This window comes from Zootoca vivipara, chromosome 15 (assembly GCF_963506605.1).
Source record: "Zootoca vivipara chromosome 15, rZooViv1.1, whole genome shotgun sequence".
In the NCBI taxonomy this organism is placed as follows: domain Eukaryota; kingdom Metazoa; phylum Chordata; class Lepidosauria; order Squamata; family Lacertidae; genus Zootoca; species Zootoca vivipara.
Genome location: NC_083290.1, coordinates 10,838,552 through 10,857,649, shown reverse-complemented (window position 1 = coordinate 10,857,649; position 19,098 = coordinate 10,838,552). Strand labels below are relative to the sequence as shown.

The following is a 19,098-nucleotide window of genomic DNA, read 5'->3' as shown; positions in this document are numbered from 1 at the left end:
AAACACTATTATACCTCTGTAATCACCATGGCTTCCCCCTAAAGCAATCTAGGAACTTTAGTTTGGATAAGGGTGCTGTTAGCTGTTAGGAGACTCCTGTTAGGAGACTTCCCTTCACAGTGCTACAATTCCCAGAGTTTCCTAAGAAGAGTGATTTGTTGTTAATCCACTCTGAGGATTGTAACCCCTTAAGGGGGGGGGGGTCCCAGGATTCTTTGGGGGAAGTCATGACTGTTTAATGTGGTGTGATACTGACTGCTTTAAATGTATGGTGCATATGGGGGTCTAAAACACTGGTGAAATGGTTCGGCTGTTCTCCTTGTCAACTGGGCTAGCCAGGGCTGATATGCTAGCAAGCCTCGAAGCTGTAAAGGACTCGTTCTCAAAGGAGCACCATTCATTCCACCACTCATGCTGGTGTGCTCCTTGCCTGCGTCTGTTTTCATCTGTAAGGTGATTCCCTGCTTCCCCCTTTAGAAGCAAGGGTCTAATTGTGCAGCTAAAATCTAATCTTTGCCCTTTTCCGAAGCTGTCAGCTCGTCATTGGCAGATAGATGACTGAGAATATTGTTAGTAGCAAGGAGAGCATTAGATGAGGTCTGTGGGGGGTTTTCCCCCTCCAGTTCCTTCAGATTTCTTAGAGCGGGGGAGAGAGGTGCATTACAATTCCCGATCTGAGCTGCGGAAGGTTTTAGGTGTCAATGATAAATGGATTTGAAATATGAAAGTGCGTTTTCTTTTTTCTTTTTTTCCTGTTCACCTTGCAATAGCCATTGAACGATGCACCCGCCTGGTGTCATTGTAAAACAACAATGCTACGCTCGGCAAATGTCACCTTCTGCTCCAAACTGTGGGTAGGCTTATATGTTAACTTCTCTTTAATGTTGGAAGCCAGCGTTTGTTCAAGGTATGCATGAATGTGCCTTAAACTGGTTCAAAGAGTTGGTCCATCCAGTGGTGGCTGTAATAAGGTATCTTGTGTCCCTGGTTGGAAGATAGAGAGATGCAGGTGGGGACATGGCTGAAATGGAGGCCACTGCAGAAAGCTGTGAGAGTACCCTTCACTGGTCCACCTACTTTTGTCTTTCACCCCACCCAATATTGGCATGTGGCCCTCAGAAAATTTACCACAAGGGACTGTGACCCTCAGGCTAGTAAAAGACCCCCCAACTCTCTTTTATATGGGATTCCTGAAGAGGATTTAAGAGAAGGTTAAGGGGTGATATGATAGCCATGTTCAAATATATAAAAGGATGTCATATAGAGGAGGGAGAAAGGTTGTTTTCTGCTGCTCCAGAGAAGCGGACACGGAGCAATGGATTCAAACTACAAGAAAGAAGATTCCACCTGAACATTAGGAAGAACTTCCTGACAGTAAGAGCTGCTCGGCAGTGGAATTTGCTACCAAGGAGTGTGGTGGAGTCTCCTTCTTTGGAGGTCTTTAAGCAGAGGCTTGACAGGCATATGTCAAGAATGCTTTGATGGTGTTTCCTGCTTGGCAGGGGGTTGGACTGGATGGCCCTTGTGGTCTCTTCCAACTCTATGATTCTATGGTCATATGATAGCCATCTAGGTAAAGGTAATTTGAAGGCTTCTTCTATAGATGATGAGTCAAACTTAGTTTTCTGATGCTGCAGAGTTGAGGGCCTCTTTAAACAGTCAACAGTTCCCCCAAAGAATCCTGAGAACTATGGTCTGCTAAGGATGCCGATGGGTTCTTTCCCCCCCTAGAAAAGTAGGTGATGGTACTCATCATGAAGTTTGTTACAGTAAGTATCACACATTTTAAAAACAAAAAAACAAAGGTGTTGGTACTGTGTATTCTTGAGTACACCTTGGGGGGGGGAGGAAGTGCTGATGTTGAGAGATTTGAGGAGACTCCTGTTCCCCATTCCCTGGGACCTGGGATTAACGAACAAAGCGAAACACAACCTTTCTTTGAAATTTGGACTTCTCTGAATTGTGCGACGCAGTTCTCCAACAAAACAATGTTGCAACAGTGTGTATATTAGGGTAAACATCTTGCCCCCACCCCCAACCTAGCACATTACTAATAAATGTGCATACAAAAATGGGCTTATTTGGAGAAATTTGCATCAGAACACTGATGAATTCTTAGGGGGATTTAAACAAAAGCAACACACAAATGGTTGTGGAAATATGGAGAGGTGAATTTATAGTTGGGGAAAATAAGAAACCAAGAGAATCGAAATGGGCAGATCCTTTTATCCATGACCACCTTATGTAACTGTGCCCATATATCGCCTTGCTGTTGGAGCGAAGTGACTCTTCACAGCTGTGGGTTTTCTCTCTCTCATTTCGCCCCCTCATTCTCATCAACACTTTTTTTCCCAGAGATGCCTGGCTCTGTGTTCAGGGCTCCCAGCATTTCCTCCAGGAGCCTGGCCGGGTGAACATTCGGAGCTGTTTGCCGAGTGTGTTTATTGCCTCTGCATAATTTATGAGCTGGAGGGTCTTTTCTGACCATCGTTCATCTCTGCCAGGCGCTGGCATGGCAGGCTCTGGAGGACTGAGCTGTAAATTGGATGGCCCGATCATGCTGAGAGAACCGGCAAAGTCCTTGGGTCAGTGTGGGAATTTACTGCCACAAATGGAACTTGTTTTCACACTGAGCCATGTGAGCTCTAGCCTGGTTGGACTTCCCTTGGCAAACCCCTATGGCTTGGCGAAGCCACGAAGCTGTCAGTCAACAGGCAAGATGAGAGGCTGGATATTCTCTCCTCTTTTGCTCTCCTCCTTTTTTTTTTTTTTTTAATCGGCTTGGCACCTGTACTGCTTCCATAATGGATATCAGTCGGTCTCGGTCTTTCACCATATGCTTAGCTCTAGAGACAAGGTGCTGCTGGGTATAGCGGTAATGATTTGATGGAGGAATTAAGTGGACCTTGAAATTAGAACTGGACTGTCAGAAGAGGCAGGGAAGTTTAATACATTGGCAATGGAAATGATGGTTCCCGGGGATTGCATTGCTGCTAGCGCGCACTCTGCAGCATCACCGCAGTGCAGGGAAACATTGTCCTGGAAAATTCAGATGGTGTTGATTAGTTTCACAGTGAGATGTAATGAGTTGTGGGATGGGCAGGTGGCAGAAGAGAGAGAGAGAGAGATGCTCTCTTTCCCCAAGTAAGCCTACTACGCTCAATGCACAAACACGTAAATGGGAATGAAATGATACACCAACATGATGTGACTGGTATAACGCTTTGACGGACCCTAGCTCAGTAGCAGAATACGTGCTGTGCAAGCAGAAGTTTCCTGGTTCAATCCCTGGCATCTTCAGGCAGGGCTGGAGAAGTCTGAACCACAGTCAGACTTGATCAAGGGTGGGGAATGTGTGCTCCCTCCATGTTGTTGAACACCAGCCCCCACCAGCCACAGTCAGCTTGGCCAATGGTCAGTGCTGGTGGAAGATGGAATCCAACAACATCTCAGTGGCTACAGGTTCCCCCATCCCTGGATGGATAAAGAAGAAGAAGAAGAAGAAGAAGAAGAAGAAGAAGAAGAAGAAGAAGAAGAAGAAGAAGAAGAAGAAGAAGAAGAATTTTATTTATACCCTGCCCTCCCCAGTCAAAACCGGGCTCAGGGCTGCTAACACAAATAAAATTACAATAAGACATAAAAGAAAAGAAAACAATTAATTAAAATACAGATTAAAATACAATATTAAAATTTAAAATGCAGCCTCATTTTAAGTAGCCCATGAATCAAAACCATGAGGGAGGAAAACACAGGGGTCAGACTGAATTCAACCCACAGGCCAGGCGGAACAGCTCTGACTTGCAGGCCCTGCGGAAAGATGACAAATCCCGCAGGGCCCTGGTCTCCTGTGAAAGAGTGTACCACCAAGTTGGGGCCAATACTGAAAAGGCCCTGGCCCTAGTAGAGGCCAATCTAGCCACCTTATGGCTTGGGATCTCCAGAATATTGTTGTTTGTGGAGCTTAAGGTCCTCCGCAGGGCATACCAAGAGAGGCGGTTCCGTAGGTACGAGGGTCCCAAGCCGCATAGTGCTTTAAAGGTCAAAACCAGCACCTTAAACCTGATCCTGTACTCCACCAGGGAGCCAGTGCAGCTGGTAAAACATTGGATGAATGTGATCCCGCGGCCCAGACCTCGTAAGGAGCCTCGCCGCAGCATTCTGCACCCGCTAGAGTTTCTGGATTAAGAATTCAATGTGGTATAAGACAGCTTCCTTTGTCCCTGTGACTGCTGAGTTTTGCATTGGGCCAAAGCTTATGTGTTATCCTTAACATAAATGTATCCATCCATGATTCTGGTTGCAATCCTAAACACATTTCATGTGGAGTAAGTCCCATTCCACAGTGGGACGTGTGAGGATCACACTGCACATTGCTCTATGAGTAACCAGGCCAGTAACCAGGAATTATGTGGTCCAGAGAGCCTAAGAGAGTCGTGAATCAACCAGAAAGCCACCAAATAATTAGACTTATATATAAAAGGATGTCATATAGAGGAGGGAGAAAGGTTGTTTTCTGCTGCTCCAGAGAAGCGGACATGGAGCAATGGAAAGAAGATTCCACCTAAACATTCAAAATAACTTCCTGACAGTAAGAGCTGTTCGGCAGTGGAATTTGCTGCCAAGGAGTGTGGTGGAATCTCCTTCTTTGGAGGTCTTTAAGCAGAGGCTTGACAGCCATCTGTCAGGAATGCTTTGATGGTGTTTCTTGCTTGGCAGGGGGTTGGACTGGATGGCCCTTGTGGTCTCTTCCAACTCTACGATTCTATGATTCTATGCTCTCTTTTGAGTCTGGAAACCTTAAAGAGAAACCAGCAGACCCTTTGCTTGGAAATTAAACAAAGGGTCTGCTGGTTTCTCTTTAAGGTTTCCAGACTCAAAAGAGAGCAGGGCAATTAAAGGCACAGAAGTCCTGTCCACTATTGAGTCTGGCAACCCTAGGCCCTGTAGATGCAGCCCTGATGAGCATTTGTTAATACTGTATATATTACATGAAAATGTCCTTTGAACCATTCTTGTTCCTTTCCCATGAATATGTGAAAGTTGTGGATGTGTGTTCTAGCCAACCTAGATTATGTTTATGCAAAGATTGGAGTGTCCTTCATATGCTGCTTTAGGAGACTGGGAACAAAGCGGCAAAACACCATGTATGGAGTAAATACTTTCTACATGCATAGGAGATACTCTACTAATATAGCCTGCTTTCCTCAAGAACCCAAATGGCTGGAGTCTCATACTTGCTGCAATATGGCAGCCACTTCCTAGAATTGTTGTTCTTTTCTAGCCCATTTTTTGTGGTCTGTGCAATGCGTGGGCCCAGATACTTTTTTTTCAGCCCCGTTGGAAAAGCTTCGTATGTATTTTCAGAACTCTCTAGACCTTGGAATTAACATACAATTCTTTGTGCATTCTTCTTCATCATCTTTTTATTTTAAAAACCCCCACAACCCTAATGTTTTCCTTTTCCTTTCTATTACAGTGTGACAGCGATAGTGATCAAGAAGAAAAGGTAAAGACAGACTTCCAATGCATGTTCCTGATGTGTTGTTTCTGATGTGTTTCAGGGTCTTTCCATCTTCTCTCTAGCTAATAAGGAAGCACATTTTGATGTGGTCTGCACATTATGGCTGCATTCAGATGTCACTTCATCCTGCCTTCCCAGAGTTTTTCTTACTCATTTCCATGTTAATTATTCTCAGGGGGGGGGACTATATTTGACACCCTGAAAACCCACAGTCCTTGGACTTTTGCTCTGTACTTTCCCCATGGTTTCCATGAATCACACTACCATGACTCAGAGGGCAGAAAATTGGGGGAGTATCCTGGCATACAGTTCTTTCCCGCCGTGGTGGCATAGGGTTCAAAAAGCCACGGTTCCATAATGCAACAGGTACTGCAATGTAAAAGGAACATTGGAAATCAGGGCAGAAGCATTGGCATTAAAAGCAGGAAAACAAAGGGAATCAATCCCTTGTCCCCAAATTATTGTCTGAATACAGCTTATATTTGATGTGCTCGATCCATCCTGCCTTTTTAAAAATGTTCTACACAAGGATCATGTCCTGTGGTTGGTCAAGGCACAGAGGCAGATTAGTCACTCGTCTGCCATACCCTAATGGACCCTTAATCTTCTTTCTTCAAGGGCCTCTGACAATTTTGGAGTCAGACACCCTTGCTTCTTTGCTGAGTCTGTCATAGCTGCCAAGTTATCCCCCTTTTTAAGGGATTTTCCCTTATGCTGAATAGGCTTCCTCGCGAGAAAAGGGAAAACTTGGCAGCTATGGAGTCTGTACAGATTTCTCAACCATTATTTGAGAAGGATCCCTGTGGTGCATTTTAGGAGGTGATGATAACAGAGCCTGACAAGTTCATTTTAAAAGGGAACTAGTTCTACTTTAAGTTCAGCCTGTCCAAAAGGGAACTAATTCCAGGTCATGTTCATCCCTTTACAAAATAAACTAGTTCTTCACAGTTCAATCCAAGTTCATCAAAATGATCCTCATAAAATTCTTGCAGCATTTAGAATGCTGCCGGTTGGTGTTCTGAAGTAAAAAATATATACTTAAGAAGACTCAGAAAACAGCAGGACGGACACACACGAGTGGACCATAAATTGCTGAATTTATTTCCCCCCAACAATTATGATCTTTAAGCACAAATTCCCAAAGGGTTCAAAGCGGAAAAGGCACGTGTAAGAGAGTGAACTTCAAGGTGAACTAGAAATAATTCCAGATTCTGCCCCCAAAATGAACTTATTTTAGTTTACATGACAGGAACTACTTTCAGCTGTAATTGAGAGGTTTTTGAACTAATTCAGCTAACTTTGTTGAACCAAACCAGTTCATTCCAAGGCACTAAGTGAAAGCAGATCCAACATGCAGTTATGGACTAATGGCAAAATATTATGGGTTTTTTTTTGGGGGGTGGCGTGGGAGAGATCATTCAAGTTCAGATCCAAGTATCACAGCTGTTCTTGCAAAAGCTGTAACTTTCAATCTCTACAATGATTTGGAAGATGTCTGTCTGTCTGTCTGTCTGTCTTTAAATGATCATATCATAAGAGAAATTAAGATAATTTCCTAGTAGATAAATTTCATTTCACTTTACGCTCATGCCATCCTGAGGTATATTTTTTTGTTTTACCTAATCCTAAAATAACATCTAAGAAAAACGTAGCTATGGCCACTTGCTGAACGTGCTCCACAGTTCCAACTGTACTAATTCTTATTACTGTTGTTTGAAAGATTGACACCTGTCCTTTCAACAACATTTTGTAGCTAGTTATTGAATGTTGATGTCTTCCTACTAGCATATTTAATTTTAAAAATACATGGGAATATATTGCATCTTGAGACACATTGATTGCATGCAATAGGACTGATACACTGTGTGAGAACATTTCATAATCAGATGTCATTTGTTAAACCATTGGTCATCAGGGGCTGATAAATGACTACCTATGAACTGTTTAGGTAGGTGAAATATGAGTACTACAACAACCTCCTCTATCAGTCCTGTTGGTTTGGGGGTTTTGGTTTTCGGGTGATGTAAACAGTCATAAAGAATGCAAGATGTCCTCTCAGACCTGTTGCATTATTGAAATATAAGTGAACAACACACACACACACACACACACACACACACACACTAACTTCCATGGCAATATTTGTTGGTATAATGATTTCTTCAATGAAAGCAACTGTACATCTGATCAGCTTGAGATGGAAAGTGATGCATTTTTGTTAGCTTATCTATGGTTTGTATCAACAGTTCTTTAGCAATAAATTCTTGTTATTCCACTTTTTACTCGTCAGGATTCTGCTGTTGGTTGGTTGGACTTTTAAGTCACTCATGATCAAATTATACCACAATGGCTTTTGTTCAGTAACTGCTCCACACTGTCTGTTTGTGTCTGTTGTAAAGACCTTCCAGACTGCAACATTATTATAACCACTATGGTGATCTGATCTTGCATGTAGACTATTATCCCAGCTGCAATAATTTAATACAATTGGATTTGGGGAGGGAAGATAGTAGAGAAAAATACAAAGTATTATATAAATCTCCCACTTTTCACCATCTAGGTCTCAAAGGACCTTGCAGGGATTAAAAAATACAGTATTTTTGGCATCCATCTTGTCTCAAGAAACAATGGATTGTGTGCCAGGGGGTGAAGCCAAACTGTCGTGTTAGCACCGAAGGGCATAGCTGCCAAGTTATCCCTTTTTTTAAGGGATTTTGCCTTATGCTGAATAGGCTTCCTCGCGAGAAAAGGGAAAACTTGGCAGCTATGACCGAAGGGACCTCCCCAGGGTGCAAGCCTGGGTAATGTGTACGAAGGTCCTGGACTGCCCAGACGAAATAACCCCACTCGTGGTCTCATTGGTGTGGTCCAAAGGAAAGCAGAGCAATATGTTTGATACCAGCTTGGCTGCAGGCCTTGCTTGAAGAAAGCATTCAAGGCACCATCCAACCGTCTTAGGGACTCCACTATGGATTTGTGCAGCGTTGATATCCTGCAGGGCAGCGGAGGTTTAGGACCAGAGTTTTCCTTCTCCTAGATGGGCTCCCTTCCTAGGTTGACGAGCCCCCATCTGCTCCTCACTTCCCTCTACAGCAGGCATCCCCAAACTTTGGCCCTCCAGATGTTTTGGACTAGAATTCCCATCTTCCCCAACCACTGGTCTTGTTAGCTAGGGATCATGGGAGTTTTAGGCCAAAACATCTGGAGGGCTGCAGTTTGGGGATGCCTGCTCTACAGCACATGCAGAAACCACCTTCTTGACCATTGGACCCATTATTAGTTTTGTCCACTCAGCCTGCCAGAACCTGTCTTCACATGCACTGGGTCGCACTGGGCATGGAGCCTGTGGGGTGCTGCAGGGGGGAACCACAGCTATGATGTAGAATGGAAGACGAGAGGTGGAGGTGTGCTGAAATTTAGTGTCACACAGGGCGCAGCTAAAATCTGAGACCCCAAGATCTGCCACTGACATAGATCAGGAATTCTATCAGAAAACTAAGGTACAAGGCTTACTAGTTCTAAGCTATGACCTTGTCTCAGCACCCAAGCTTGGCCTTTAGACTGACTTGCTCTTTCAGACTGACTTCCGGTTTGACTTTTGCCCCCTGATTCATTTTAGATTGCTGTCCCTGATGGCAAGAACCTTTTCAGTTGTGGGTCTGAGTCCCACCTGGCACCTTCATTGATGTCTTTTTTGTTGTTGTTATTTTATTATTTGTTGAGACTTACCTTTTATCCTGGGCTTTCATTGGACTGAACTGATTTCGTTCTGTTGCTGGTGTGTTGCCAAAGCTTTCTGCTGCTTTCCCTCCCCTTTTTAAAAAGGGTGTGTTTATGAATTGCAGCCGTTTGTATGAAAATATTGGCTTGTTTCAATGGTAAACAGCGACTAACAAATCCAATGAATGAAAATAATTTTATTCAGAGGGGCTTTGGCTCAGACCATAAGAAAAAAGCTTGTTGTTTCTGAACACCATTGGGGCTTAATCTTTGCAAATGCACCCTTCCCAATCCAGAACTTGGCCACATCGCTGACACATTTTTCATGGTAAGACAATGAGTTTTTTGGGGGGGGGGGTTGATTTCATTTTGTTCTGCATGCTGGTTTTGACTCAATGGTTGCAAAGTCATTCTACATCTTTTTTTTAAAAAAAGCTCCCTTATCCAATGAGGTTGTGGGTACAGAATTGTTGTATATAGACAGATATAGTTGTGGTTGCCCATTGCAGGGATATGACGGCTTGGTGTATTCATTGTGAATTCAGTGTACATTGCCTGAGAGAGAGAGAGAGAGAAGTGACACATCATCATTTGAATGGGTCAAGCATATTCAGATGAAGACGAATGGCGCTTATTTGATTTCTTTAAATCGGAAATGAAAAAAGTGCTCCCTGGAGAAATCATGTTCTCCCTGACTTAGACGATAGACCGAGGCAAGGCCTGCAGATAAGAACAGGCATTTGTCTTTTTTTTTAATAAAAAAAAATCTCTGAAGGACGGTCGAGACTGTCAGCTCGCTGACATGTGCATTATCCATGTCATTTTAAACAAAGTGACCTGGAGAAAAGAGCACTCTGGCGTGACATGATAATGGTCTGTTGGATGACAGGTAAAGTACACGCCATAAAGAGAGGCTGTGTGTTATTCCTTTGTTTAAATGACAAGTCAGAGTTTCCTTTCATCCAGACGGGCGGCGATCTCTCAGATCTTCCTTCTTCGGGGTGTGGGTTTGGGGTAGCATCAGAAAATGACAGGAGATGTTAGCAATAACAATAAAAGAGGGATCCTTAAATACATCACATGGGCAGGTACCAGAAGCTGGCCTGAACAGACACTGGCTGAGGGACCAGGGGATCAGAAAGGTCCATTGCCAAGCCTTCCAACAGTACCCCTGGGCCCCTGGGCCCTATCTGTTGCCATCAGAGATGCTGCCCAGCCTGGCTTCTTTGCCACCAGTTGCTCACCGCCTCTCACTCCTCCCCCAGGCATGCGTACCACTTGCTATGTGCACGGAGCTATTGCCATGTCAGATTGCCCAAGATGCAATTTCCAACCATGTTGAGAAATAATGCGAGGACAGGTGGGGGGGGGCGACACACAGAAAGTTACCATATACTACCTTGATTCGTCTAGCTCAGCCTTGCCTACACAGTGACTCTCTCAAGGGTCTCTTGCAGCCCTACCTGGAGATGTTGGGGATAGAGCCTGGGACCTCCTGCATGCAAAACATCAGTTCCGCCAAAGTGTTGTGGCTGCTTTCTGCCGTCGATCCCTCATCTCCCGAGTGGTCATCACCAGTGCTCCCTGTGGTCCAGCCTGCTGTCTAGTGTTTCTTGCCTTTATTTGGGAGAACTGTATGGACAGGACTACTGGTGCAAGGATGGGGATAAAATTCAAGGCCAGCATAGCAGTGTTAAGGAGGTTCTGCTCTTGATACCGGCTGGGGTAAAGAGACAGAGGGGATATGTGGGGCTCACGGGCTTGAACGCCTCCTCAGTAGTCTTTATACGCATCACATTCTCTCCAGAGGTGATGGTACATTCTGTTTCCTGACATATTTTCCCCTTAGCAACTCATTGTCATAGGTATTGGTAACACGAGCCCCACTCTCCCCTCCCTCCCCACAATGCAGGCACACACTGTCCCCTGCCTCCCCCCCTTCTCTCCCTTTCTTTTTCTTTCTTTCTTCTTTTTGGTGCCCATTTTGTGTCGAAAATTTGTATTTACTTTGGGAATGTAATTTGTTCCTCATGGATAATATGACCCTTAGCGGCGCTGGATCATGGGTTAGTTGAAGTGATATTTTCCGCTAATGGTAGTCGTACATCATTGCTGTCAGCTCGGGTTAGGAGGAAAGCACATTACAGCTCCATTTTACCTCTGCAGGCATCGGGGATTATTTGCCATGAGTAAGTGTGACATGACCGCACTACAGAGTGCATTAAAATTTTACTAGCTTCTCCAGCAAGTTCCCCGACTCCTGCCGGCGCTTCAGGCAGGCATGCTGACGGATACCTCCAAGGGCCTAACTGCCCACACCAAGGAGACTCAATGTCAGCGGGGAAAAACAGGCTCTGCTCCTTCTCCCCCTCTCCTTGTCATTTTTACCCCCTTCAGTGGCAAGGCCCTCCTCTGATGTTAGGCTAAACTGTCATGGAAGGCAGGCCACGGCAGGAGCATCTCGTATCCATTCGGATGCAAGCACTGATCTCTTCCCAAGTGAGGAAAGGCAAGTTATTGGACAGAGACTGAATACAAGGCAAGGCAAATCGAGGCAAGTCCTTGCTATGAGAGTAGCATCTAGTAGAAGGGGCATCCAGTATTGCATGGGCAGACTCTCCACCTGTCGGCTTTCAAGTCTCCCTTTTATAATTTAAGGTGCTGATCATAGCAAGCAATGAATGCACACTCCATTCCCCTCCGCAGGCAATCATAGAATGGTAGACTTCGAAGGTGCCGCAAGGGTTACTGCAGGTAGAAGTAAAGGTAAAGGTACCCCTGACTCTGGGGTTGCGGTGCTCATCTCGCTCTATAGGCCGAGGGAGCTGGCATTTGTCCGCAGACAGCTTCCGGGTCATGTGGCCAGCATGACTAAGCCACTTCTGGCGAACCAAAGCAGCACACGGAAACGCCGTTTATCTTCCCACCAGAGTGGTACCTATTTATCTACTTGCACTTTGACGTGCTTTCGAACTGCTAGGTGGGCAAGAGCTGGGACCGAGCAACAGGAGCTCACCCCGTCGTGGGGATTCGAACTGCCGACCTTCTGATCAGCAAGTCCTAGGCTCTGTGGTTTAGACCACAGCACCACCCGTGTCCTGCTCCCGCAATGCAGGAACCACCGCTAAATAATTGCGGACAGATGGCCACCAAACCTCTGCTTCTGCTTCGGCCTGCAGTTCTCTGACCTCTCTGACTTGTTATCCTGAATTGTTATCCTAGGCACTGCTACTGCCTAGTTCTACACTTCCTCCATTTAGATTGACTGGAACATACATGTATCCAGTTCGTTAGATGGTAAATGAAGTCACAAATCACTACGACACATCCTGCTTTGGATACCTTCTTCATTTCATTCTCCATCTCAGTACAGTGGTACCTCAGTTCTCGAATATAATCCACGTTTGGGTTCCGAAAAATGTTTGAAAACAGAAGCAGTTACTTCTGGGTTTTCAGTGTTCGAGAACCGAAATATACGACAACAGAGGTACCTCGGCTCCAGAACACCTTGGGAGTCGGACATTTCAGCTCCTGAACGATCAAAAACCGGAAGTGAATGTTCTGGTTTTTGAACTTTTTTGGGGGGAGCCAAATGTCCGGCATGGCATCCGCTATTGCAATCAGGAACCAATCGGAAGTTGCGCCTTGGTTTCCAAATTTGTCAGAAGTCGAATGGACTTCCAGAACGGATTCCGTTTGACTTCCCAGGTACATCATATTGGACCTTTGGGGCAGGGGCAGTGAAAGTACATCTCCAGGACTGCATTATTTTGGGGGCCTGTTTCCACTACCAGTAGTGATTCTGTTTCAGTACAGAAGTCTGATCCCTTTTGGTTTTCTAACTTGTTTTACTTCTCTTCAACGCTATCCTCAAGACATCCTCCCTGTCCTTCTTATACAGTTGGAGTGACTAATCCTTGAAAGTCTTAAGGGGTCCTGTATATGACAGCCCTCCCCTGCAAATACTTTACTGGATGTGCACACATTTTCCTAGGCAGTGGCACAGCACAAAGAGCACCCAGTCACTTCCGTCACTGGGCTCTATTATTGAAATTGGCCTCTCCATGGCAACCAGGAAGTGACCTCTTCAGACAACGGAATGACTTTTCTTTTCTTATTTATGCAACTATGATCTCCTGGGTGACGTGGGCACTGTTAGGCAGTTAAATGCACATACTGTACATACTCTGTCTGTTTCCCTCCCCACCCCACCCCTCCACGTGGTCCTGAGCACTGGCAACTTCTGCTATGCCACTCACCATGCTTAAGTCATTCCAAGAGTCTACCCATTGGTTCCATCCCACCCTCCATCTGCCTCTATAAGCTCAGGCTGAAAAGAAGTTCCTTAGCCCTGGTTAAATAAGGATTCCTACAATTTCAGTGACCATAGCTGCCAAGTTATCCCTTTTTTACAGGGATTTTCCCTTATGCTGAATAGGCTTCCTCGCGAGAAAAGTGAAAACTTGGCAGCTATGTCAGTGACTATCTGGATTGTCACCAGAGGAAAATAGTAAGCTCCCTCACTGCAGATCAGAAATATTTCACTCTGCGATTAAGCACAGATACGTGCACTTAGAACAATTCAGAAGGGAAAAAAGGTTGAAGATAATCAGAACTTTGGTCTTTTTTTCTCCTAGCATGGGAAAGAATTGAGGGTTTGGGGGGACTGCAGAGATTCTCTAAGAACCTGGCCCAATTGTTCAAGTTATTGAGATTCTTTGCTCTTGTTCAACAGCATTCATAAACAGCTCAATATTTTGAAAGCCTCTAAGCAGTATGCAACATAAACACGATTAAATGATGAAAACCAAAATCCTTTTAAAAACTTCTAGAGCTGTAGTGTGGAATCACATGAAAACAAGAATTCAAACAAATTAAAACAGAATCCAATCTTATGGCTCAGGGAAAACCTGGACAGAAAGTTACAAGACACTAGAAGCAGCTGATGGTTGGAGAAATTGTAGAAGACATTGGAGGCTACCTGGTGCAGGACATACATAGACATATGGCAGGATTTTTATTGTTCTTTATTGATGAATAAGTGATAAATGGCTAATCTCCTCTCCAATTAGCTGTCTAAGCAAATCTCTACTTGTAATTTGTGCCATGCAGGGAAAGTTGGAGCACCAGAAAATTCCCTCCAACCACCCACTTGGCTGACACATTAGAGCAGTGTTTCTCAACCAGTGTGCCTCCAGATGTTTTGGGACTACAACTCCCATCATCCCTAGCTAGCAAGACCAGTGGTCAGGAATGATGGGAGTTGTAGTCTCAAAACATCTGGAGGCACACTGGTTGAGAAACACTGCATTAGAGTAGAGGTTGACTCCTCAAAGGAGGCTGCTGTAACTGTTTGTACCTCTTCAAATTCCTCATTGAGCATGGAGATAGTGTGTAGAGGGTTCAGGGGGCTCTGGAGGCAAGGTCTCAGGCAGAGTCTAATCCAAGTACTCCACAGGTCCTAAGAATCCAGGGACCCCTGGAGTAGGGCACATCATTTTAAGGTGTGCGCACAACTTAATTCTTGCATGTTTCTTCTGTGAAAGGTCTTAAAAATACGTTTTGGGATGTGAGGAATCCAAACCTGCTCTTACGTTTTGTGACTGGGCAACATTTAGCTTGGTAGGTTGATGTTTGATGAAGAAGCACATGAATTGCTTTCAGAAAACCAATGAATTTTAATTTTACCTTCTGAAAATGCCAGGCAACGCTAAGTAATAATAATATATATCACTGCAAGTACTTAGCAATCATTTTTAATGATTTCTGAGCAATTCCGCACACATTTTACTTACCAAGCAAAACTAAATTATATTAACCTAACCAAAATACCTTTTGAATTCCCTGGCCATGCTACAACTTTTTTTTTTAATGCCCCCATTTTTGGAAGTTGAAAGTTGAAAAAACAACAACATGCTGCAGTCCCAGAGGCTTTTCTCTCAACTCCTGAACCTGCACCCTTTTCTCTAGCTCTTGCTGACCTGCACCCAGATCCTAGAATCATAGAGTTGGAAGAGACCACAGGGGCCATCCAGTCCAACCCCCTGCCAAGCAGGAAACACCATCAAAACATTCTTGACATATGCCTGTCAAGCCTCTGCTTAAAGACCTCCAAAGAAGGAGACTCCACCACACTCCTTGGTAGCAAATTCCACTGCCGAACAGCTCTTACTGTCAGGAAGTTCTTCCTAATGTTTAGGTGGAATCTTCTTTCTTGAAGTTTGAATCCATTGCTCCGTGTCCGCTTCTCTGGTGCAGCAGAAAACAATCTTTCTCCCTCTTCTATATGACATCCTTTTATATATTTGAACATGGCTATCATATCACCCCTTAACCTTCTCTTCTCCAGGCTAAACATACCCAGCTCCCTAAGCCGTTCCTCATAAGGCATTGTTTCCTGATCCCCAACTTCTGACTGCTGAGAGCAACCTCAGCTGGTGTCAGTGAAGGAACTGCTGACAGAGGAAGGTTTCTCTCCATTGGTGGTACTGAACTCCACAAGTCACTAGCCTTTTCTCCTGAGTCATTCTCCTCACCCTCCCATTCCAGCACATCTCCAGCTGCACTCTCTGCCTCATCCGCTCGCTCCTCAACCCCTTCATCCTCCAACTCCTGCCAGTCCCTGACAGGATGTAGCTATGGTATATCTCTGCCATGGCTGCCCAGTCACCAATCTTTCTCCATTATTTTGGAGCCATGCTACCTGTCCAAAAACATTTCACCATACTTGGGACCAGCGATTTACAACTGCAATCCCATTTCTATAAAATTGAAGATCACAGAAGGTTTGCAGCATCCCTAGATTTACATACCCTTCAACCTTTCTCCAGTGAAAAGAGGGACGTCCCATTCCATAATGATAATTTTGGTATTTTTACCCCACACATCTTACTGGGTTGCCCCAGCCACTCTGGGCAGCTTCCAACATATATAACATAATAAAACATTACACATTGGAAAAACTTCCCCATACAGGATTGCCGTCAGAAGGCTTGGGAGATCAGGTAACTTCAAACCTTCCAACATTTCTCCAATGAAAATAGGGACATCCTAAGGAAAAGCGGGACATTTTGGGATCAAATCAGAAACCGGGATGGCTTCTCTAAATCAGGGACGTCCCTAGAAAACAGGGACACTTGGAGGGTCTGGATTTTGATGTCATCTTTTCTTAGAGTATGTGGTTCCAGGTGCGTGACTTCCAGACCTCAATGTCTACCATGGCCTGTATCTTTTGATGAGGATGCACGTAAAACGAGAAGGCTTTGTGAATTAGGCCTTGTGGACCACATTCAAGGAAGATGCTCTTCCATAGGAGCAGCAGCCTAATTGGGTTGGCTTATTACAGTAGTTGGAGCAATTGGGCCACATAGAGATGACATTCTTTTTCTAAGGTATCATTTTTAGAATCCAGTTGCATTAGATTCACTGATAAGTGATTTTATCCGACGACTTATCCATTCTGTCAGTTCGCCTGCAGGCAGGGAAGCTGGATAGCTCTGTGGTTAATGCATAGTTGTGACTGTTTCGTCGCTGCAAACCAGTTTCAGGTGCTGGGAGGGTATCGTGTATCTGTGACATATGTAGCAGTTCGGTCATCAGCTGGGGATTTGGGGCAGCATCACGGTAGGTAACACTTAACCTTGCCAGCTAGAATTTGAGGCCTTTTCAGAAGGGGATTTCTGAGAAGCTGGATCCCAGAAAACAACAATGGGAACATATAGAAGAGAGAATCTAAGGGAAGGGCAGATGGAACAGGTCAGATCAATGCCAGGTCAGATCAACTGGCAAATCTGAATCTCTGTCCTCGGTTTGGATATCTAAATCAGCCAATCCTGTTTCTGATTTGGATAGGAGGACATTGAGAATTCCCTATAGTTTCTATTCCCCCCCTGCAATTCCAAATACAGTGGTACCTCACAAGACGAATGCCCTGCAAGATGAATTTTTCGCAAGACGAATGCGTCTTGCGATCTGATGGTGACTCACAAGACGAATTCATTTTGCGAAAAATTTGTCTTGCGAATCGCGTTTCCCCATAGGAATACATTGAAATTCAATTAATGCGTTCCTATGGGCAAAAAAAGAAATTTCAATGCATTCCTATGGGAAACCGCGATTCACAAGACGAATTTTTCGCAAAATGAATTGACTCGCGGGACGAATTAAATTCGTCTTGTGAGGCACCACTGCAATGTACACAATTGTCCTCAACTTTCATTTGCGTCTAGGGCTAGGGGAGAAACTCAGTTAAGGTCACACTGAGACTACCTATTTCATACTTCCTAAAAGGAACAGAAATGCAGCCATTCTTCAAAATCTGCACTACTCTGAAATTTTGCAATGCAGTCCTCCATTCAAGTAATGCGTACAAAAATTTCCATGCTAGGGTAAAGTGGGTGTGAAAGTGCACACATTTGTGAAAACAGCATACAAAAAATGCCTTTTATTCCTTCAAATGGTTTACTTCTTTCTTTTTAACATTAATATTTCAAATGAACTCTTGCCCAATATGCAGTCCAAGCACAGGGCTATCTTGCTTTCCATTCACCATTTTCATTCTAGGAATATGTCAGCCTAGACTTCCTTCCTTTCTTTTTTTACAGAAAACTCTCTGGGTTTGTGTGTGTGTGTGTGTGTGTGTGTGTGTGTGTGTGTGTTCATGCACACAATTAATATGTAACAAAATGCTTATTTAAATTAATGGTAGACTTTTATTACATTTTATGCGTGTTTCTGTTCAAGGAAAAACTGACTAAAGAGCTTTCAGTTAGCAGCTTTGGCAAATGATTATAAATCCCAGCACTTAACGGCTGTGATAACATTAATCAGAATGAACTGGCTGGCTATTAATGTAGATGTCATATCCAATTCAACAGAAATTCCATTGTAATTTAGCATTAATTAACGTCCACTTATTGTAAATGGCACCAAGCAGCCACTTTTCTTAAAGCAAATGGAAATAAGAATGACTCCCCCTAAAGTCTGTTTCATTTTTTTTAATGGAGAAAAAGAACTCAAAGCCACAAATTCACAGAAGTAGTGATGCCTGCTTTTGGGGGGGGGTACACAATGGTCATTTAGACCAGCCCCCTGTTCTCACAGCTGGAAAGATCATGCAAGATCATGGCAGTCATTCTGGGTGCTTCCATCTCTCTCTCGCTCACTGCAGTCTCACCTTGCAAAAAGCGCTTGCCCAGGAATGTCCTGGTTCTTGAAATGAAAAAGTTGGACAGTATGCAGGAGTTATTAAAGGAGACCCGTGACTGCTTTAGAAATAAGGGACAGTTGTGACCTAAGCTAGGAAGACGTCCTGTGGAGTGTGACCTTTTCCTAGCAACAGGTTCTGCCTTCACATAGCACCCCAAGAATAATTTTAAGCAGTGTTGCTAAGGGATCTACATTACCATGTAGTTGACAGATATACAGTGGTACCTCGGTTTATGAACACAATTGGTTCCGGAAGTCTGTTCATAAACTGAAGCGTTCATAAACTGAAGCGAACTTTCCCATTGAAAGTAATGGAAAGTGGATTAATCTGTTCCAGACGGTCCGCGGGGTACTTAAACTGAAGCGTTCATAAACTGAAGCAAACTTTCCCATTGAAAGTAATGGAAAGTGGATTAATCCGTTCCAGACGGGTCCGCGGAGTACTTAAACTGAAGCGTTCATAAACTGAAGCATGGGTGTAATTGGGTCCGAAAGTCTGTTCATAAACTGAAGCGAACTTTCCCATTGAAAGTAATGGAAAATGAATTAATCCGTTCCAGATGGGTCCGCAGCGTTCATAAACCGAAAATTCATAAACCGAGGTGTTCATAAACCGAGGTTCCACTGTATATACCTTCTTGAAACTTCAT

At 44.2% G+C, this 19,098-nt stretch overlaps 1 protein-coding gene across 1 annotated transcript in view; it reads left to right on the top strand.

Moving 5' to 3' along the window:
• AUTS2 (activator of transcription and developmental regulator AUTS2) overlaps positions 1-19,098 on the top strand; it is a 700,397-nt gene that overhangs the window by 455,832 nt on the left and 225,467 nt on the right. The window contains exon 5 of the mRNA XM_060283030.1: positions 5,477-5,506. Within this exon, the coding sequence (XP_060139013.1) occupies positions 5,477-5,506 (30 nt within the window). The remainder of the gene's footprint in view (positions 1-5,476; positions 5,507-19,098) is intronic.